The 23,220-nt window shown below is 41.8% G+C and overlaps 1 protein-coding gene across 4 annotated transcripts in view; it reads right to left on the bottom strand.

Annotated features, from left to right (window-relative positions):
• The window catches only part of LOC144691708 (uncharacterized), a 371,588-nt gene that overhangs the window by 104,342 nt on the left and 244,026 nt on the right, over positions 1 to 23,220 (bottom strand). For all 4 annotated transcript variants that reach the window (XM_078560070.1, XM_078560071.1, XM_078560072.1 and 1 more), the window contains 9 exons: positions 8,691 to 8,834; positions 8,017 to 8,160; positions 7,708 to 7,848; positions 6,482 to 6,625; positions 4,288 to 4,431; positions 3,082 to 3,225; positions 2,143 to 2,286; positions 933 to 1,022; positions 129 to 269 (listed from right to left, as the gene is read on the bottom strand). In XM_078560070.1, coding sequence (XP_078416196.1) covers positions 129 to 269; positions 933 to 1,022; positions 2,143 to 2,286; positions 3,082 to 3,225; positions 4,288 to 4,431; positions 6,482 to 6,625; positions 7,708 to 7,848; positions 8,017 to 8,160; positions 8,691 to 8,834 — 1,236 coding nt within the window. The remainder of the gene's footprint in view (positions 1 to 128; positions 270 to 932; positions 1,023 to 2,142; positions 2,287 to 3,081; positions 3,226 to 4,287; positions 4,432 to 6,481; positions 6,626 to 7,707; positions 7,849 to 8,016; positions 8,161 to 8,690; positions 8,835 to 23,220) is intronic.

Raw genomic sequence — 23,220 nt, 5'->3', positions numbered from 1 at the left:
TCATTTAACTGTAATGGTGTGGCATAGAATCTATAGTAGGTGTCTGGCATTGTAACTCAAACTTCAGCAGGTATTTATTTACTCCATCCCTGAGTTCACACCAAATACACAAATATAGTCAGAATTACCTGTAACTTTATTCTTTCCTATTTTAGTAGGTTCAGAATCTGGGATTGGTTTGAACACAAATGGAGAGTCAGTGAAGGGAAGCTCATAGTCTGAGATTGAACTGAACAAGTTAGGAGTGTCAGAGGTTGGCACCTCATGGTCTGCAGGGATAAGAAGGAATCCAGATACAAAATTCTTAATTTATTTTGAAAACAATCCCTGTATTGCTTTGATGAATACAGTTGCATTACTGGACATCAATGTAGTACTGTTGCAGAATTGATCTTACTCTTTCATTATAATAGAAATAGCATGATTTGGCTGTAATCAAATATGGCACACATTTCATAAAGCACAAAATTCTACTCAGTGTGTAAATTGATTAATTCAATATTCAAAAAGATTCATGTAAAAAAGTGATATGACATCAGACACTCCATGCAGTAACATTGCTTCCACCAATAAACTTCACAATATAGCCATGATGGATGGACAGACACTTGACAGCCAAGCACAGTCTCTAAACTTCACAGGATTAACGGACCAACAAATAAACCAACAGAGTGGAGTAGAAATGCTTAAATTCCATGGAATATGCAGTGGACTGCTCATTTCATAATCTTTGTGCAAGAATGAATGGGTTCCATGCAAGACAGACTAATGACCATCAAATGCACTTTACATACAAGAAAACTGAACATTGTAAAAGTGTGGCATAGCATTTACAGCATGTGTCCTAACATTTAGCACAAACCTCAACATGCATATAAGTATTTAATCCATTCCTGAGTTCACACCCACGACATAAATATTGTCAGAAGTACCTGTAACTTTTTTCTTTCCTATGTTAGCAGGTTCAGATTCTGGGATTGGACTGAACACATTAAGGGTGTCATTGACAGGCACCATATGGTCTGAGGGGAAAAGAAGGAAGCCAGATACAAAATTCTTAATCTTTCATGAAAATAATCCCTGTGTTGTACTGATGAATACATTTGTATTACTGGACATCATTACAATGGAGCACTGCAACACAATTGATTTTACTCTTTCTTTACAATAACTTTAAATAGATTCAAGTGTAGTCATGAATTGTGCTACTAATAATGCTTTTCATACAATATAAACTCTACACATGATGTATTGACTAATTAATTCAATAATATTCAAAATGTTTCATGCAATACTAATATAGCACACTCCATGTGACAACATTGTTTCCATTACATAAAAGAGTTATCATCCAATAAACATCACCACAATATAGCTAAGATAGGTTGACAGACACTTTACAGCCAAGCGCAGAGCCTAAATCATGGAATTATACGGCACAGAAGAAGAACATTCAGTCCATCTTATTTGTGCCAGCTCTTGAAAGAGCTATCCTATTAGTCTCATTCCCCTGTTTTTTCCCCATTGCCCCGTAAATTTTTCCCTTTCACGTATTTATCCAATTCCCTTTTGTAATTACTATTGAAACTGTACCCACCATCTTATCAGGCAGTTTTCCAGATCATAACAACCTGCTGTTAAAAGAGATTCACATGTCATCTCTGATTCTTTTGCAAATTATCTCACATCTGTGTCCATTGGTTACTGACCTGAATGTCAGTGGAAATAGTTTCTCCCTATTCACTCTATCTAAACCCATCAGAATTTTGAAATACCTGTTCAATCTCCCCTTAACCTGTATTGCTCTAAGGCAAACTATTCCAGTTTCTCTACTCTCAACAAACCTGAAGTCCTCATCTCTACTTCCATTCTAACAAAGCAATTTTACACTCTCTCCAATGCCTCAATAACCTTCTTGAATTGTGGTGCCCAAACTTTTTGACCAACTAATCCAGCAGAGGTAAGCTAAATATACAAATTGCAGGAGATATGCAGCAGATTTCCTATTTCATATGCTTTGTGCAATCACTATGCATAACTACCATGCACAGCTGTGCATTGACTATTAAATACACTATTCACACAACTAAAACGCTCTGTTAACTGTTCCTCAACATGCATTTATTATATTATCAGAAGTACCTGTAACTTCATCCTTTCCTATCTTAGAAGGTTCAGATTCTGGGATTGGACTGAACACACTTGGAGAGTCAGTGACCAGCAGCTCATAGTCTGAGAGTAAAGTGGACACATTAAGAGTGTCAGAGGTTGGCACCTCCTGGTCTGCTGCAGCAAAGAAGGAAGCCAAATACAAAACTCAATCTCTTTTGAAAGTAATCCCAGTGTTGTTTTGATAAATAGATTTGCATTACTGGACATCAATACAGCACTGTTGTAAAACTGATCTTCTTTCATTAGAATAGCTTTAAAGTGATTGTAACATTATCAAATATTGTACGTTGAATAATACAATATTAAATTTCATACAATATTAAATTATACTCTGCATAAATTAATAATTCACTATTGTTCAAAATAATTCAAATAAGTGTAATATGATAAAGATATTGATACACCAACACTGTTAAAAGCAAATTAAAGGTGATTATCAACCAATAAACTTCACAATAATAAGGTCAGAAAAGGTTGACAGACACTTCTCAGCCAGGCACAGGCTCTAAACTTCATGAAGCAAGCATGGTGACCAAATAATCCAACAAAGAGAAGCAAAATGCATTACCTCCAGGAGAAATGCAATTGGATGCTTATTTCATTTATTTTGTGCAACAGGAATGAATGGGTTCCATGCAATACAGTGCACTGACTACCAAATACATTTTACACACAAGTACATGTATTTAACTGTAAAAGTGGGGCATAGCAGCTACAGCATGTGTTCTAACATTCTGCCACTTTAGCACTGATCACAACCGGCACACAATTATTCATTCTGCTTCAGGTCACACTCAAGGCACAAATAATTTTGGAAGCACTGAATGATTGAGTTCCATGCAAGACAGATTAAAGACTATCAAATGTGTTTTGCACATATGTAAACTGCAAAAGTATTGTCAGAAGTACCTGCAGCTTCTTTCTCTCCTGTCTTTGCAGGTTCAGATTCTGGGACTGGACTGAACACATTAGGGGTGTCAGAGACCTGCAGATCATATTCTGAGATTAAACTGAACACATTAGGAGTGTCAGGGGTTGGCACCTCATGGTCTGCTGGGGATAAGAAGGAAGCCAAGGTTCTCAATCTCTCTTGAAAATAACACCTGAATTGTATTAATGAACACATTTGATTTACCAGACATCATTACTTCGTATCACTGTAGCGCAACTGGTCTTAAACATTCGTTATTATTACTTTAAATGGATTCCAGTTTAACCACATACTGTATATCTAATAATGCATTTCATACAATTCTAAATTCTACACAATGCATCTGAGGTTGCTGAAAGAAGCAGAAGTAGAAATAGCAGAGGCATTGATCACAATCTTTCGATCCTCATTGGATACAGAGGACTGGATGGTTACTGATGTTATACCAGTATTCAACAAAGGGGAGACAGGTAAAGAAGGTAACTACAGGTCAGTCAGCCTAGCATCGGTGGAAACCACTATTAAGGACAAAATATATTTTGTTTGGAAAGGCATGTGAATCAAGAAGGCTGGGGATGATTTTGTTAGAAGCTAATAGTGTCTGACTACTTTCTTGAAGGGGGTCCCTCTTTCAAAGGAATTTAATGCCCAATTGAGGGACCTGGCATTGGCAAGGGTGTGGCCATCTTCAGTCAGCCCTGCCCTTGTCTCTGAACCCCCTGCCCCCTCCCACCCCCGCAACTCCCATCCTGCCCATTTTCAACTCTTGCCTGGGTCCCTCAGTGATCCTCGGTCTCTCCCTGGATACAATACTGGCAGCAGCCACTGCTCACTGTGGCACTGCCCGTAATGGACAGCTGCCGGCCTCTAATTGGCCTGCAGCCCTCGGCACGTGGGATTTCTATCCCCAGGGTCCTGAGTCCCAAGACCCACCACTGGCCAATTAAATGCCTGAGAGGTACTTAATCCCTTAATTAGGGCCTCCCCCTCAGTAGCGATGCATATTTTTCACCAGTTCTCCGACCAGTGGGCTGAACCAGTGTCAGTTACATTAAATTCCGCCCGTAGCATCTACGGCATGTGTCACAACTGTCTGTCACTGTAATACAAAGCTCAACATGCACTTATTATTATTTACTCCATTCTTGAGTTCGCATCAAAGACACAAATATTGTCAGAAATACCTGTAACGTCTTTCTCTCCTATGTTAGCAGGTTCAGAATCGGGGATTGGACTGAACACATTAGGGGTATCAGTGACCGGCAGCTCATTGCCTGAGATGAAACTGAACACATTACGAGTGTCAGGCGTTGGCACCTCACGGTTTGCTGGTGATAAGAAGGAAGCCATACACAATTCAGAATCTCTGATGAAAATTAACCCTGCATTGTTTTGATGAATATATTTGTGTTCCTGGACATCAATGTCGTACTGTTGCAGAATTGAACTAATTATTTCATTATAATACATTTCAATCAATTCCAATGTAACCAAATATAATAATACATTTCATACAATACTAAATTATACTTACAGTGTGTAATTTAATTAATGCAATATTATTCAAAATGCTTCATAGATGAGTGATTTGCCAACAGACACTTCATGCAGCAACATTGCTTCCACTTTGTAAAATTAATTATCATCCAATATAGCGATGATAGGTTGACAGGCATTGTATAGCCAAGGACAGTCTCCAAACTTCATCAAATTAATGTCCAATGGAGATAAGCAAAATGCATAAATTCCAGGAGCTGTGGGGTGGATTGCTAACTTAATAATTTTTGTGCAACAAAAATGAATGGGTTCCATGCAAGGCTGTTAGTCTCATTCCCCTGCTTTTTGCCCATTGCTCTGCATTTGCACTGACCATCAAATACATTATACGTACAATGAAGCCAAACATTCATTTAACTGCAAAGGTGTGGCATAGCACCTCCAACATGTGTTCTAATATTGTCACTTTTGCACTAATCTCAACATGCACTTAATTACTTAATCCATCCCTGAGTTCATACTCAAGGCAAAAATATTGTCAGAAATACCTGCAATTTCAGTCTCTTTTATCTTAGCAGGTTCAGATTCTGGGATTGGATTGAACACGTATGGAGATTCAGTGACTGGCAGCTCAGAGTCTGAGATTAAACTGAACACATTGCGAGTTTCTAGGGTTGACACCTCATGGTCTGCTGGGGCTAAGAAGGAAGCCAGATGCAAAATTCTTAACCTCTTGTGAAAATAAAAACACCTCCATTGTATTTACGTATATATTTGTATCACTGGACAACAGCACAAAGTAGCATGATTGATCTAATTCTTTCAATTTAGTAACTCTCAATGGATTCAAATGCAAACAATACTTTCCATACAATATTAAACAGATAACAGACTGACAAAGTAATTTAATAATATTTGAAAATTTTCAAACAGAAGTGATGAAGCTGACATTCTATTTGGCAATATTGTTTCCACTACATAAAAGATATTTATTATCCAATAAACATCACAGCAGTACAGCCATGATAAATGAAAGCCAAGCACAGTGTCATGGAATCAGACAGCATAGAAGGAGGCCACTTGGCCCATCATGTCTGTCCCAGTTCTTTGAGGAGCTTTCTAATTCATTCCCCATGCTTTTTTCCCATTGTCCTGCATCTGCCTCTTCAAGTATTTATCCAAATCCTTTATGAAAGGTACATTTGAAACAACATTCATTACCTTTTCATATGGTGCATTCCAGGTCTCAACAACTCACTGTATAAAAAATATCCTCCTATCACATCATTCGTTTACAAATTCCTCATATCTATGCCCTTTGGTAACTGACCCTCAAGCGAATAGCAACTGTTTCTCCATATTTACTCTATCCCTCAGAATTTTGAACAAAATTATTCAATTTCCCCTTAATCTTCTTTACTCTAAGGAGAACCATCCCAGGTTCTCTAGTCTCTCTAAAACTGAAGTCCTCATCTCTACCACCATGTCAGCAAATCTCCAACCTCCCTGATACCTTGATATCTTCATTGATGTGTGACCACATTTCATTAAATAAGCACATAGCCAAATCATCATCAGAGATAAGCAAAATGGTTCAGTTCCATTAGGTATACAATGGATTGCTCAGTTCAGGTACATCATACAACAACTACGAATGGATTCCATGCACGGCCGTGAATTGATTATCAATTATACTAAACACACAACTAAACCAGATACTCATTTAACAGTAATGCTGCGGTGTAGCCTCTATACTGTATCCTAACTAACTGTCACTGTAGCAGAAACTATAACATGCATATATGCATCCTATAATAACACATTACTCCATTCCTCACATTACTCTGTTCACACCAAAGACACAAACATTGTCAGAAGTACCTGTCAATTCATCCTTTTCTATTTTAGCAGGTTCAGAGTCTGGGATTGGTTTGAACACATATGGAGAGTCAGTGACTGGCAGCTCATAGCCTGCGGTTGAACTGAACACATTACGAGTATGAGAGGTTGGCACCTCATGGTCTGCTGGGGATAAGAAGGAATCCAGATAGAAAATTCTTAATCTCTAGTGAAAATAATCCCTGTGTTATTTTATGAATACATTCGTATTTCTGGACATCAATGTAGCCCTGTTGTAGTATTCTATCATTTTAATAATAATTAAATGCATTCCAAAGTAACGAAATACAGCATATAATGATACATTCCATTCAATACTAAATAATACTCAGTGTGAACATTAATTAATTCAATATTATTCAAAAAGATTCATACAATAGTGATATGACAATAGAGACTCAATGCAGCAATATTGCTTCCATTATGTAAAAGTTAATTCTTCTATCCAAAGAACTTCACAATATAGTGATGACAGGTTGACAGGCACTTATAGCCATGAACAGTCTCTAAACTTTAAGAAATAAGCACGCTGACCAAATAATCCAACGGTGATAACCAAAATGCTTAGGTTACATGAAATGTGCAGTAGTGAGCTCATTTTATATGCTTTGTGCAATGACAATAAATTCCTTCCATGAAATAAGCACGTAGCCAAATAATTAACAGAGATAAGCAAAATGGTTCAATTCCGTCAGATATATATTGGATTGCTCATTTCAGGTACATCACACAATAACAACGAATGAGTTAGATGCAAGGCCGTGAATTGATTATCAATTACACTAAACACCGTGATAACAGATACTCCATGCAATAACATTGCTCCACCACATAAAGCTAATTATCAACAATAAACTTCATGACAGTACAGCCTTGATAGGTTGACAGATATCTTTCTAGTCAAGCACAGCCTCAAAGCTTCATGAAATAAGGATGTTGACCAAAGAATCCAAGAGAGAAGCAAAATGCATAAATTTCAGGAGATGTGCAGTGGATAATATAATTCATATAATTTGTGCCACAACACTGAATGAGTTGCATGCAAGACAGTGTACTGACTATCAAACTTAACTTAATTGTAAAAGTGTGGCGTAGCACCTACAGCATGTGTCTGAATCTTCTCTTGCTTTAGCACAAACCTCAACATGCACTTGTTATTTACTCCATTCCTAAGTTAATGTTCTAGGCAGAAATATTGTCAGAAGTACCTGCAACTTCTTTCTCTCCTATCTTTGCAGGTTCAGATTGTGGGATTGAACTGAACACATTAGGGGTGTCAGTGACCGGCAGCTCATATTCTGAGAGTAAACTGAACACATTACGAGTGTCAGGAGTTGGCACCTCATGGTCTGCAGGGGATAAGAAGGAATCCAGATACAAAATTCTTAGTCTCGTTTGAAAATAACTATGGCATGTGCCCAAATGAACAGTCACTGTGGCATAAAGTGGTAACATGCACTTATTTTATTTACTCCATCCCTGTGTCACACCAAAGACACAAATATCATCAGAAGTACCTGCCAATTCATCCTTTCCTATTTTAGCAGGTTCAGAGTCTGGGATTGGTTTGAACACATATGGAGAGTCAGTGACTGGCAGCTCATTGTCTGAGATTGAACTGAACACATCACGAGTGTCAAAGGTTGGCATCTCGTGGTCTGCTGGGAATAAGAAGGAATCTAGATAGAAAATTCTTAACCTACCATGAAAATAATCCTTGTGTTGTTTTGGTCAATATATTTGTTTGCCTGGATATTAATGTAGCACTAATGCAGAACTGATTTTTTGTTTCATTATAATAAAAAAATAATTCCAATATAGCCATTTAATGTACACATAATACGCTTCATAGAAAACTAAATTATGCACAAGATAATGTCTATTTCACTAAATATTATGTTCCTCATTTCTGAAAATGCTTACGTTCTGGAGATATGCAGTGAATAACTCGTTTCATATACTTTGTGTAACAAGAATGAACGTGTTCCATACAAGACCGTGCATTCACCATTAAATCTGCATTAGACACAAGTAAACTAAACACTCATTTAACTATAAAAGAGTGGCACTGTATCTACAACATGTGTGCTAACCATTTGTTACTGTATCACAAAGCTCAACATGCACTAATAATTATTTACTCTATTTCTAAGTTCACACCCATGGCACAAATATTGTCAGAAGTAACCACCTGTAACAATTTTCTCTCTTATCTTAACAGGTTCAGAATCTGGGATTGGTTTGAACACATATGGAGAGTCAGTGACTGGCAGTTCATAGTCTGAGATTGAACTGAACACATTACGAGTGTCAGGAGTTGGCACCTGATGGTCTGCTGGAGATAACAAGGAAGCCAGACACAAAATTCTTAGTTTCTCCTGAAAATAACTCTAGAGTTTTATTGATGATTATATTTGATTTATCTGACAGCATTATATTGAAACATAATTGGTTTTATTCTTTCATTATCACTTTAAATTGATTCCTTTGTAATCTCACATTATGCAACTAATAATACATCTCATACAATACTAAACTCTACATAATGCATCTAAGGTTGCTGAAAGAAACAAAGGTAGAAATAGCAGAGACATTGGTCACAATCTTTCAATCCTCATTGGATAGAGAAGTGCTTGAAGACTAGAAGGTTGTCAATGTTATTTTCAAGAAACGGTTAGGAATAAACTAAGGAACTATAGACCAGTTAGCCTAGCACCAGTGATGGGGAAGTTACTGAAAACCAATATAAAGGGTAAAATAAGCTTTCATTTGGAAAGGCATGGTGAATTAATAAGATCCAGCATGATTTTGCTAAAGGCTAACTGCCTGACTAACTTTACTGGATTCTTCGATGTGGTACCAAGGAAGGTTGGCCAAGGTAGATGTGTATCTGGACTTTTGGAATGCATTCAACAAAGTGCCACAACAGAGGCCTGTTAAAATTGAAGCCCATGGAATTAAGAGGAAAGTGGTGACGTGGAGACAGAAGTAATACAAAGCACAGAATGACGGTGAATAGATGCTTCACAGACTGGGAGGTCGTTTGCAGTTGTATTGCCCAAGGGTCAGTTTGGGGTCCATTACTCTTTCCAATTTTTATAAATGAGTTAGACTCGAGTGTAGGGAGCAACATTATAAAGTTTGCTGATGACACAAAACTTGGCAATGTGATAGATGAGGATTGTTATAGGCCCAAGATGAAATAGGGTGGTGAAATGGGCAGAAGCATTGCCAGTGTGGAGAAATGTGAAATGGTGAGCTCAGATTTGACTAATTTTGAAAAACATTATACTGTAAATAGTATAATTTTGCTAAGTGTAGATGATCAGAAGACCTTGCTGTCTAAATATATAAATCCTTAAATCCGGAAACTGGTTGATAAAGTGGTTAAAAAAGCACATGGATTACTTGGGTATATATATAGGATATAAAAACAAAGAGACCATGCTAGAACTTTATAAATCATTGATTAGGCCTCTGCAGAAGTATTGTGGACAATTCAGGGCATAACACTAAAGGAAAGGTGTAAGGGTCTTGAAAAGGATACAGAGGAGATATTCCAATATGTTATCAGGGATGAGATACTTCAGTTATGAGGAGAGATTGGAAAAGTTAGGACTGTTCTCCTTGGAACAGAGAAGCCATTGAGGAGATCTAATAAAAGTTTTCAAGACAATGAGCAGCGTTAATACAGTGGATAGAGAAAAATGATTTCCTCTGGTGTATGGTCAATAACTATTCATCATAGATTCAAAATCATTGGCAAAAGATCTAGAGGTGAGATGAGGAGAGTATTTTTCACTCAGAGAGTTGTCTCGAATGCTCTACCTGAAAAGATGTGGAATCTGTTTTTATAAGTAATTCTAAATGTGTTTTGGTTCAGGCAGCATTGCTGATCATAGGAACTAGCTGTGTAAAACAATTCTCTTTATGTTATAAAAACAAAAAACTACTGCGGATGCTGGAAATCCAAAACAAAAACAGAATTACCTGGAAAAACTCAGCAGGTCTGGCAGCATCGGCGGAGAAGAAAAGAGTTGAGGTTTCGAGTCCTCATGATCCTTCAACAGAACTAGTTGCCAGACCTGCTGAGTTTTTCCAGGTAATTCTCTCTTTATGTTATCTCTGGTTCTTTTGCAAACTATCTCACATCTGTTTCCTTTGGTTACCAACCCTCATGCCAGAGTGAAAGCTTTTCTCTTTTTACTCTGTCTAAATTCCTCAGAATTTTGAATACAAATATTCAATTTCCTTTTAGCCTTCTTTGGTTTTAAGAAAACTCATCCCAGTTTCTCTAGTCTCTCCAAAAAAACTGAAGTCTTCATTCCTGCTACCATTCTAGTGAATCTATTCTCCACTCACTCCAAAGGCTTTGATATCCTTTTTAAATGTGGTGCCCAAACTTCAGGAAATTAGCATGCTGATTCAATAATCCAACAGAGATAGGCAAACTGCATAAAATCCAGGAGAAGTGCAGCATTTTGCTTTTTCCATATACTTTATGCAACAATGATGAATGGGTTTCATACATAACTAAACCAAACACTCATTTAACTGCAAAAGCATGGCAACAGAATCTACAGATTGTGCCTCGCCATCTCTTGAAGTAGCATAAACCTCAACATGCATTCATTGTTTACCCCATTCCTATGTTCACACCAGAAACATAACTTTAGTCAGAAGTACCTGTAAATTCATCCTTTCCTATCTTAGCAGGTTCAGAATCTGGCATCGGACTGAATACATATGGAGAGTCAGTGATTGGCAGCTCATTGTCTGAGATTGAACTGAACACATTACGAGTGTCAGAGGTTGGCAGCTCATGGTGTTCTGGGGATAAGAAGGGAGCCAGATACAAAATTCTTAATTTCTCATGAAAATAATCCCTGTGCTGTTTTGATGAATATACCCATATTCCCAGACGTCAATGTGGCACTGTTGTAGTATTCTACCATTATAATAATAATTAAATTGCATTCCAAAGTAACCAAATACAAGTGCGTAAATCAATTACTTCAGTATTATTCAAAAAGATTCATATAATCATGATATGACAGACATTCCATGCAGCAACATTGCTTCCATTATGTAAAAGCTAATTATCATCCAGTAAACGTCACAACAATATAACCATAATAGGCTGACTGGCATCTTATAGCCAAACACAGTCTCTAAACTTAATGATATAAGCATGCTGACTAAATAATCCAACAGAGAGAAGCAAAGTGCTTAAGTTCCATGAAAAGTAGAATGGATCGCTCATTTCATGGTCTTTGTGCAACAATGCACTATCGTGAATTAATTATCAAATGCACTTTAGACATGATTAAACTGAATGCTTATTTAACTGTAAATCTGTGGCATAGAATCTGCAGCATGTGTCCTAACATTACTTCAATTCACTAATTTCAACATGCACATAGTTATTTATTGTATTCCTGAGTTCACTTCCAAGGCACAGATATTGTCATAAGTACCTGTAACTTCCTTTTCTCCTATCTTAGCAGGCTCAGAATCTGGGATTGGACTGAACACATATGGAGAGCCAGTAACTGGCAGCTCATAGTCTGAGACTGAACTGAATACATTATGAGTGTCAGAGGTTGGCACCTCAAGGTCTGCCGAGATAAGATGGAATCCAGATACAAAATTCTTAATCTCTCATAAAAAATAACAGCTCAGTTGTATTGATAAAGACATTTGCATTGCTGGACATCATTACAATGTAGAACAATTAGACTTATCTTAGTTTTACAATAACTTTAAATTGATTTATAAGCAAACATGGATTGTGTGACTAATAATACTTTGCATATAATATTAAACTCTATAAAACAATGTATTGACTAATTAATTGAATAATATTCAAAACATTTCATACAACTGATAAATAAGAAACTCCATGCAACAACATTGTTTCCACTGTGTAAAATATATTTATCATACAATAAGCGTCATAAAAGTATAGCCATTATAAGTTGACAGACTCCTTACAGCCAAGCAGCTTCCAAATTATGGAATTATACAGCACAGAAGGAGGCCATTCAGTCCATCATTCCTGTGCTAATACTTTGAAAGAACTATCCCTTTTGTTTCATTTTCCTGCCCTTTCCCCATAGCCCTGAAATTTTTACCTCTTCAACCTAATTCTCTTTTGAAAGTTACTGTTGAAACTGCATCAACCCACCTATCAGGCAGTGCTTTCTACATCACAACTCACTGTGTAAAAAAATTCTCATGTCACTTCTCATGCTTTTGTAAATTACCTCCCATCTGCATCCTTTGGCTACTGACCCTCATGCCAGTGGAAACGGTATTTCCCTGTTTACTCTATCTAAATCCCTCAGAACTTTGAACACATTTATTCAATCGCCCATTAGCGTTCATTGCTCTAGAGAACACCCCAGCTTCTCTCGTCTCTCCACAGAAATGGAAGTCCTCATCTCCACTATCATGCTAGCAAACCTATTCCCCATCCACTCCTGCTTTGATATCCTTCTTGATGTGTGGTGCCTAAGCTTCATCAAATAAGCAGATTGACCAAATAATCTAACTGAGTTACACAAAATGCATAAATTCCAAGGGATATGCAGCAGATTGTGTATTTCATGTACTTTGGGCAACAACAATTCATGGGTTCCATGAAGGACTGTGTTTTGACTATCGAAAGGAATGTACACACAACTAAACCAAATACTCATTTAATTGTAACATTGTGGCGTTGAACCTATGGCATGTGCCAAAATGAACAGTCACTGTGGCATAAAACGGTAACATGCACTTATTTTATATATTCCTGTGTTCACACCAAAGACACAAATATCGTCAGAAGTACCTGTCAATTCATCTTTTCCTATTTTAGCAGGTTCAGAGTCTGGGATTGGTTTGAACACATATGGAGAGTCAGTGACTGGCAGCTCATTGTCTGAGATTGAACTGAACACATCACGAATGTCAGAGGTTGGCACCTCATGGTCTGCTGGGAATAAGAAGGAATCCAGATAGAAAATTTTTAATCTCCCATGAAAATAATCCTCGTGTTATTTTGATCAATAAATTTGTATGCCTGGATATTAATGTAGCACTAATGCAGAACTGATCTTTTGTTGCGTGATAATAAAAAAAAATCCAAAATAGCCATATAATGCACACATAATATACTTCAAAGAAAACTAAACTATGCATAAGATAATGTCTATTTCACTAAATATTATGTTCCTCATTTCTGAAAATGCTTACGTTCTGGAGATATGCAGTGGATAACGCATTTCATATACCTTGTGTAACAAGAATGAATGTGTTCCATGCAAGACCGTGCATTCACCATTAAATCTGCATTAGACACAAGTAAACTAAACACTTATTTAACTATAAAAGAGTGGCACTGTATCTACAACATGTATGCTAACCATTTGTTACTGTATCACAAAGCTCAACATACACTAATAATTATTTACTCTATTTCTAAGTTCACACCCATGGCACAAATATTGTCGGAAGTATCTGTAACCTCTTTCTCTCTCATCTTAACAGGTTCAGAATCTGGGATTGGTTTGAACACATATGGAGAGTCAGTGACTGGCAGTTCATAGTCTGAGATTGAATTGAACACATTACGAGTGTCAGGAGTTGGCACCTGATGGTCTGCTGGAGATAACAAGGAAGCCAGATACAAAATTCTTAGTCTCTCTTGAAAATAACTCTAGAATTTTATTGATGAATATATTTGATTTACCGGACAGCATTATATTGGCACTTCATGGTCTGCTGGGGATAAGAAGGAATCCAGACAAAAATCTTAATCGCTCATGGGAATAACATCCGAGTTTTATTGTTCTATGCATTTGTATTTTTGGACATCATTAACATGTAATACTTTTGCAGAATTAGTCTTATTCTTTCTTAACATTAACATTAAATGGATTGCCAGACACTATACAGCCAAGCACAGTCTCTAACATTCATGATAGAAGCACAGGCCAAATAATCCAACAAAGGTAAGAAAAATGCATATATTCCAGAAGAGATGAAATGGTTGTTGTTTTTACAATTGATGGCAGTGAATGGATTCCATGCAAGACAGTGTGTTAACTATCAAATACGCTTTATACACAGGCAAGCCAAACATTAATGGGAAAATGTGGTATAGCAACTACAAAATGTGCCCTAATATTCAATCACCACGCAAACCTGAACATGCACTTTTAATTATTTACTCCATTTTATTATTTACTCCATTTCTGTGTCCTCACCCAAGACATCAACATTGTTGGAGGTACCTTTAACTTTATGTTTTCCTATGTGAGAATGTTCAGATTCTTCAATTGGACTGAATATATATGGTGTGTCAGAGACCAGCAGCTCATATTCTGCAAGGCACAATAAAGAACCGAATGCAAGTCTCTGCCGTATTTCACGGAAATATGAAATGCTGATTATTGTTATTTATTTCTTATCAGGCAACATGTCAACAATTCCATGATGGAATTTATGCGATGTGCGCCCACCATTATTAACTGGCCGCTTAAGGCCCTTGAGGCGGCAATCGACGGCGATTTTTCGGCGCCTGTGCAATCTTCAGGTCAGCACATGGGCGCACGGGTGCAATGGGCAGGCGGGTAGGACACATTTGCATAAACCTCATCCACAGTCAGGATAAGAAGGCTAAGCGGGGTTGCAAGTGTGCTCTGTCAAATACTGATTTTCCAAAGTTAATGATACTTGCCTGTGTGATCTGCAATACTTCAAAATGCATACCAGCTGCTTGGTCTGGACTCACAACCTTCAGGTCAGCACTCTGCAGTGAGGAATCTTTTTTGGGCCTGCGGGTTTCTGTAAGCCTTCCTATAGCCTGGGAATGGGAGCTGAACTCTCCACTGGAGGCACCCCCTTTGAGCAGGAAGGGAGGGCTAGAAGGGGGAGGAGGCCAGGAGTGCACATTCAGCCTCCAGGGGAGCCAAACTTTGGGAGGTCAGGCGCAGGCAAAAGGGGTGCAGGGCCAGGAGGTAGTCCAAGGCGGAAGGGGCCGCAGAAGACACCAGGGTAGGCAGGCGGCAAAGCAGCTACCTCAATATGTCTGAAGTGCAGTGCCGAAGGAGTCTCCATCTCTCAAAGGAGACAGTCAACTATATCTGTCAGATGATTGGGCCTGAGATCTCCGCGAACTGTGTGGGTGGACATCCCATGCCAGAGGCTCTAAAGGTCACAGCTGCCCTCAACTTCTATGCCTCTGGCTCCTTCCAGGGCTCGGTGGGTGATCTTTGCCGCGTCTCCCAATCAGTTGTCCACACTTGTGTCAAGCAGGTTACAGACGCTCTGTTCAGGCGTGCATTGGCATTCATCCACTTCCGCTGCGACCAGGCAAGTCAGACACAGAGAGCCAGAGGTTTTGCGGCCATTGCTGCTTCCCCTGTGTCCAGGGTGCAATAGGCTGCACACATGTGGCCATCAAGGTGCCAGCAGGTGAGCCCAGTTCCTTTGTCAACAGCAAGGACTTCCACTCTATGAACGTGCAGATAGTGTGTGTGATCACAGGATGCTGATTCTACAAGTCTGTGCAAGTTACCCAGGCAGCTCCCACAACGCCTACATCCTCAGACACTCCCAGGTGCCGAGGCTCTTCAGTGCTCCAACCCTGCTGGATGGATGGCTGCTGGGTGACAAGGGCTATCCCCTCAGAAGGTGGCTCATGGTGCCTCTCCGTCATCCAAGAACAGAAGCTGAGCAGCAACACAATAGGATCCACACCTCCACATGGCCTGTGGTGGAGAGAACCATCGGTCTTCTCAAGATGCACTTCAGATGCCTGGACCACTCAGGGGGCGCACTCCAGTACCCCACCAGATCAAGTGCCAGTGACAGTGGTTGCATGCTGCGCTCTCCACAATCTTGCGCTGGAAAGGGGGGACACAGTGGACGATGAAGACGTCGACACAGTGTCTGCGGCTGCACACGATGAGTCCAGCAGTGAGTCCGAGGATGAGCATGCCCAGGGAAATGCTGAGGGGGTAGATGCTGACCCGGACATACTGCAGGGAGGCAGGGACACCCAGGAGGCTTTAATCCAATGAACCTTCAGCTAGCACACCACATATGGGCCTCCAGGACAAACCTGGATTGTAGGCTCCATACTCAATACCTAAGTGCAAAATCTGCCTGGTTAGCAACATTAACTAAGGTCCTTGTTAATAAGGTTGAATGTCCCACAAAATACTCATGACATTTTTGGAAACCATCCACCTGCAGAAGAAAAGAGGCACCCTCAGTCATGGTGACATGTCTGAATTTAATATTACAACCAAAGAAACTTAATGAAACAAAATGACAAAGGTGTTAAAAATCACACCAACTCATAAAAACCTCATTGCAGGCCAACACAAAAGCACCAGTGATAAATTCATAGTGTGCCTAAGGTGCCTTATGTTTATGATTTCGCGTGCTACGTCTTGGTGGTGCTGCCCCCTTGCTGGGTGTGGCATCTGAGAGAGCCTGCTGACTCTGCTGTCCTGTTGGCCTCGATGACCTTGGCTGTTGTCCTCTGGCCCGTGGAGCCTGTGCTGGCCCCGCCTGGGAGGGAGCTGCCAGTTCCACAGCTGGCATCTCCCCAATCGTCGCAGCCTCACCAGATGCAACGGTCACTGGGAGATGGGCGGAGGAGCTGCCGCCCTCATCCGGAGATCCCTGAGAGGAGCCCGCAGATACGACAGGCAGCTGCTACGCCGACGTGAGATCGCTTCGGACCTCCCTGCTCACTGTGGATGAATGGGCACTAAATTGGGGAAACTTGGTGCCCAGACCATCTCCCACACTGGCACTGACCAGCTGAGGTCAATGCCGATGTGAGGGCTTGCTGGTCCGAGTGCATCCCCAGGAAGCCCTGATGGGTCTCCTGGAGGAGCCTCTCCACGAGAGTCGCCACTCTCTCCATGGAGGAAGCGTGGCGCTTGGCCATGAGGTTCATTGTTTCAGCGATAGTCCACGTAGACTCCTCCACCATGGACACCAAGCCAAGCATAGCCTCATGTATCTCCACCAGATGCTCCCACGCATTTCCTGCATTTGCTGCTTCGCGGACGACTCCAGACACACATCACCAGGCACCGACTGAGCTTGTGCCTTGTCCCCTGCAGTCCTCCGACTGCTGGCGCCATGGGCAGTCTCTGTCTCTGCCAGCTCCTCCAGCGACTGTGAAGTGTCCTCACCACTGTGCCCTGGGACACTAGCCGATGTTCTAATTCCCACCGAGGTGCTAGTATCTGCGCTGGTGCCTGCCTGGCAGAGATGGTGTGACACTGGTGAGACTTTAGGGCCCTCAGGTGTGAGAGGGGGCGTCTGCTGCTCCTCCTCCCGGCCCTGCTCCGCTGATGCTGAAAGGAAGAACAAGGACAGTGGATCAGTTAACGTGGAGACAATGTCAATGTGTATCCCTGTCCCCCGGATCATTATGCGCTCATCCTTCCATAAGCAATGATCAAGCCATGTTGCAAACTTCAATCACTGAACATTCAGCACTGCCATGGCTGTTGGGAGAACAATGGTGACCTCACTGCTGGCCAAACATACCTGCCCGTGGCACCCCAGCCTCACCGACACCGGTGGACCTGGGTGCATGGCGCCTCTCCAAATCTAGGGCCTCTTGCTCGAAGCGGCTGAGAATCGCCAACTGGTCTGGCCCTCTGCCAGTCCTCACCCGCTCGGCGGCATTATGTGCATTCTTCTCCTGAAAAGGAGAGAAGAGCATTGATTAGTGCTACTTGTACCTGGACTATCTTTGCGGACGGCCCACCCCAACCAGAGTGGGACATATCAGGGCTCCTGTGCCTCCTCACCTGTTGTTGCCGAACACTCACACTAAGGTGCCAGGCCTGTTCCCCACCCCACACCCCCTTGGCCAAATGCTGCCTACATCACATTAGGCACCACAAGGTCTAACCTTCCATAGCAAGGAGGCGCAAGCACGTGGAGCACAGAGGCAGCAGATCGATCGGCGCAGCTCCTCCAGGTTGCCCCTAAAACAGTCATGTGGGTTTCAGTGTATCACATGCTGTGGGGGCAGAACCCATCTCTTCACCATCCTCTCAGGGTGACCTCAGCATGGGCAATATCTGCTGGCCCACCCAGCGAAAGACACATGTTGTCAATGATTCAATGCAGTCACTACACTCAGACTTTCGGGGGAGGGGGCACCAGGGTGGAAAGCCTACCTGCTGGGTTAAGTGACCAATGCCAAAATGGTACTCACCCTTCCTGAGCGCAACAGATCATTGAAGCACTTGCGACACTGGATTCAGGTGCACCGCACCATGTTGCGGGAGCTCACCACCTCCACCACCTCCTCCCAGGCACATTTGGACATGTGGGGGGGTCTTCTCCTCCCATCCTGGGGTACCAGGACCTCCCGCCGTGCTACCACCTCCTCGAGGAGGGCAGCAAGGCAATCATCCAAAAAACAAGGGGCACAGTGCCCTACTCCCCTGCCTGGCCTGCTCACCAGCAGCGTTCTGGGGAGCGTTTCCACTGGCTGTGATTCACAGCCTTTGAAAGGCTGCAGCAACTTTTTAAAACAGGCCGCCGGGTCGCCATTGGACCTGGCAGTCAGTGCAGTCCTGCCACCGCCCGCCCACTCCTGCTGCCCTCGGGAGCTGTGATTCACGCTGGGCGGGCCTTAATTGGCCCGCCCGCGTAAAATGGTGGCACGGGCCAGATTGCGGGCGGATATCGGGTCCACGCCTGCTCCCGCTCCGCCTGCCTGACAGGCAGAAAATTCTGCCCTTGGTTTTTCTCTTGCTACAGATGCTGCCAGACCTGCTGAGTATTTCCAGCACTTTCTGTTTTTATTTCAGATTTCCAGCGTCCGCAGCATTTTGCTTTTATTCTATATTATCAAATTTAGTCACTGGAGCTATACCGAGCACAAGAGGCTGACAAGGACGATAAAGTAATTACAAATGATGTAAAAGCTGTATTAGTTGCATGTGGAGTTCCAACACAAAGGAAAATATTTGTTTACCTAGGTTAGCATGATGTTCTTTACTTGCAAGTTCAATCTCCACATAAAAATCTCCCTCCCAGGTACTTCTTACTTCTCTCTCAGGCCTCATATGGCTTGGAACAATTCTATTAAAGACTTTATGTTGTTCCTGTGCTGGATTTTGAGAACAGGAGTAAAGTTGTCTTGCTTCAATTGTACAGAATCTTGACCACACCTGGAGCATTGTGTACAGTTTTGGTCTCCTTACCCAAGGGAGGATATACTTGGCATAAAGGGAGTGCAGTGGAGGTTAACCAGACTAATTCCTGGGATGGCGGGACTGTCCTATGAGGAGTGATTGAGGAAACTGAGCCTGTATTATCTGGAGTTTAGAAGAATAAGAGGTGATCTCATTGAAACTTACACAATTCTCAAGGGGCTAGACAAGGTAGATGCAGAAAGGATGTTTCCCCTGGCTGGGGGTCTAGAACCAGGGAACACAGTCTCAGAATAAGGGGCAAGGCATTTAGGATTAAGATGAGGAGGAATTTCTTCACTGAGAGGGTAGTGAATCTTTGGAATTCTCTACTCCATGCATAATGAGGACAAGTTTCAGTAGAACTGGTGTTTCTTTTTTCTGAGCCGTTCCACGCATGACATTATTACTATATAGTTTGTTGGTTCTGTACATAATTCATACTGCATGAATGGATATGGAAGGGCCATGAGCTGGCACAGAGGACATGAGGAGCCATGAGGAGGTGGGGGGCATGAGTTGCATAGGGGCTATAAGGGGCCATGGGGTTGGATGTGAGACATGTGTTGGCAAGGAGCAGGCATGGGGGCATGGGTAAGACATTTTGAAGTTACCTTTCAAAAGGTTCCTGAATCCACACTATGGTTCACGGCTCCTCTGAGGGGCTGTGAACGAGCAGCTGACCCAGCTCCGCAAAAATTGCAGGGGTGGGGGGTACTAGGAGATGCCTATCCCCGCAATGGAGCCAGTCAGACTGGGACTGCAGGGTGTGGGCTCGCTACCCATGCCCTTGTGCCCTGCCAGCAAAAACTGGGGAAGCCGGGAATAAGGCGGAGAATCCTAGAATCCCATCTGCAATTTTTAACTGGCTCCGGAGTCATTCTGACTCTGAAAAGTGCTTCACACTTCTCTGTCTTACATTTCATCAGCTATGCGTCTGCCCATTTCACCAATCTATCTATCTAAGTTACTATGCTTCACATTATTTACTACATTTCCAAGTTTCATGTCATCTACAATCTTCGAAATTTTACCCTGTCTCCCCAAGTCCAGGTCATTACTATGTATCAAAAAGAGCCCTGGTACATATACTGACCCCTGGGGCATATATCTCACTCCACTCCAAAAAAACAATGAGTCTATGCTTTCTGCCCTTTGTCATTTAAAAGAAAATCCATGCTGCCACTGTCCCTATAATCCCCAGAGTTTTAATTTTGCTAACAAGTCTATTATGTGGTCCTTTATCACATGCCGTTTGAAAGTCCATATACACATTATCAGCACTACTCCTATTAAACTTCACCATTGTTTCATCAAATAATTCAATGAAGTTAGTCAAACACAACTCCCCTTTAACAAGTCTGTGCTGACTTGCATTTATTAGCTGATAACTTTCCAAGTGTCAATTAATTTTTGTCCCAGATTATTGTCTCTAAAATTTTCCCCACTACTGGCAATAGGCTGATTGGCCTGTAATTGTCAGGTTTATCTCTCTTCCCCTTTTTTTAGAATGCAGCCCATCTAGACCGAGTACTTCAACCTTTTGGGCACTTTTTAATCCAATTTTATTCAGTCCAATTTCTCTACCAATTCCTTCTTTAGTGTGACATTGCCTGCACCCTCCTCTTTAGTGAAGGCAAATGCAACGTACTCATGTAATACCTCAAGTGCTATTTGCCTCTGTAAAAAGATTTCCTTTTTGGCTCCTAATCAGGCCCACCCTTTCTTTGACTTTCCTTTTAGTATTTATGGGCTGGATTTTATGGGGTGCCGTGGTACCTGCAAAAATGTCAATGGAGACGGGATTTCCACCCCTCAGGGACAGAAATGCTATCCAATCAGATGGCCGGCAGCTCTGTAGTCCCAGCAGCACCAGGTGGAAGCAATGGCCACTGCTGGGACTACATGCAATTCCCAATAGAGGTCATTGCTGGAGTCGGACACCAAGGTAAGTCAGGGGGATTTCATCAGGGTCAGGCTGGCAGGCACTGGCAAGGGGATTGGGGGCCAGGAGGGAAGTGAGATCTTGGGGGAGGGGGGGAGTGCCTTTGATGGGCACAGGGGATCTGCAAAGGAAGTCCCCTGCACCTTGCCTCCAGCCACACAGCTAAAGCTGCCAGGCTACCTGCTTTGCATGTGCCTCCCCCTAACATGGGTAAAATAGTGATGAGGGCAGGATGGGGTCCTTAAGAGGCCGTAAATTGGCCTCTTCTCAACAGGTCCAAGGGTGGGCAGGCTGCCCAACACCTCCAGCATGCCCATAACATTTCATACAGGTTGGGGGGAAGTGGGTAGGCAGCAGGAAGGTCACATGCTGGATTTTACGAGCTTCACCCACATTCAAGGGCGAGGTGGCTCTCAGTGGAATCCCCATTTCCTGATGCCAGGTCCCTCAACCAGGCACGGAGCGTCTTGATTGAGAAACACCCCTGGGGCTCACAAGCAACCCCACATGGGGCTAACTGCCCAGTTAAAGGCCTCAATTGACAGTGGAGTGGGAAGGGCATCCATGGGCTTTCCTATCCCGGACTTAATTGGGGTGGAGGTGGGAAGCTGGCATGGTCCTCAACCATCACACTCCTGCCTGATTAAATACCCTTCACGACCAAACCCACTATGGGAGAGGGTAAAAGATTCCACCCTATAAGTTCTCCATTATCGCCACTTGAAGGTTCAAGAATTTCTAATTTTTGCATCTTTCTGTAATTTGCCTGCAAATTTGCTCCTCTCTCCTTCCTGCTATTTGGTGGCCTGTAGAATACATGCAGTAACATAATAGCTCCTCTATTTTTCCCTAGTTCTAACCAAATAGATTCTGTTTTTGTAACCCCTTCATTCCTTTCTAATATTATAACAATTTTTAAAATCAAAACCACCATTCTCCCCATTTCTTGCTTTGTCTATATTTCCTGAATACCTTACAGCCAGGAATATTAAATTTCTCATCCTCCCCCTCTTTAAGACAGGTTTCGGTTATTGCCACTATATCACGGTACCATGTAACATTTTGTATTTGCAGTTCACCAACCTTATTTATCACATACATGCGCTCCAAACTCATCCTACACCACCTCAAAATTTTTCTGTCTGATCCGTCCAATCTCTGAACTATTCTTTATCCTAGGGTTATTTTTTATCCCAGTTCTCTGTGCACCTTGTTTTGCCTCCATAAAGTTTCATCCTCATACGCAAACCTTTGCCAAATTAGCTTAAATCTACCCCACAGTACCAATTAGCCTCCCCACGAGGACATCAGTCCCAACTTTGTTTAGCTGCAAATCATCCATCTTAAACAGATGTTTCCTGCCCCAGAACTGGTACCAACGCCCCACGTAGCTGAAGCCCCACCTCCTGCGCTATTTCTCCAGCCGTGCATTAACTTGTTTCATCCTACTGCTCCTATGCTTACTAATGTGTGACACTGTGATTATCACCTTTCACATCCTCCTCTTCAACTTTCACCCTAGCTCCTGAAACTCGGACTGCAGGACCACA

The sequence above is a fragment of the Cetorhinus maximus genome, chromosome 16 (assembly GCF_964194155.1).
Source record: "Cetorhinus maximus chromosome 16, sCetMax3.hap1.1, whole genome shotgun sequence".
Classification (NCBI taxonomy): Eukaryota; Metazoa; Chordata; class Chondrichthyes; order Lamniformes; family Cetorhinidae; genus Cetorhinus; species Cetorhinus maximus.
Note: the sequence above shows the minus strand (reverse complement) of the source record. Positions and strands in the feature narration are given on the sequence as shown.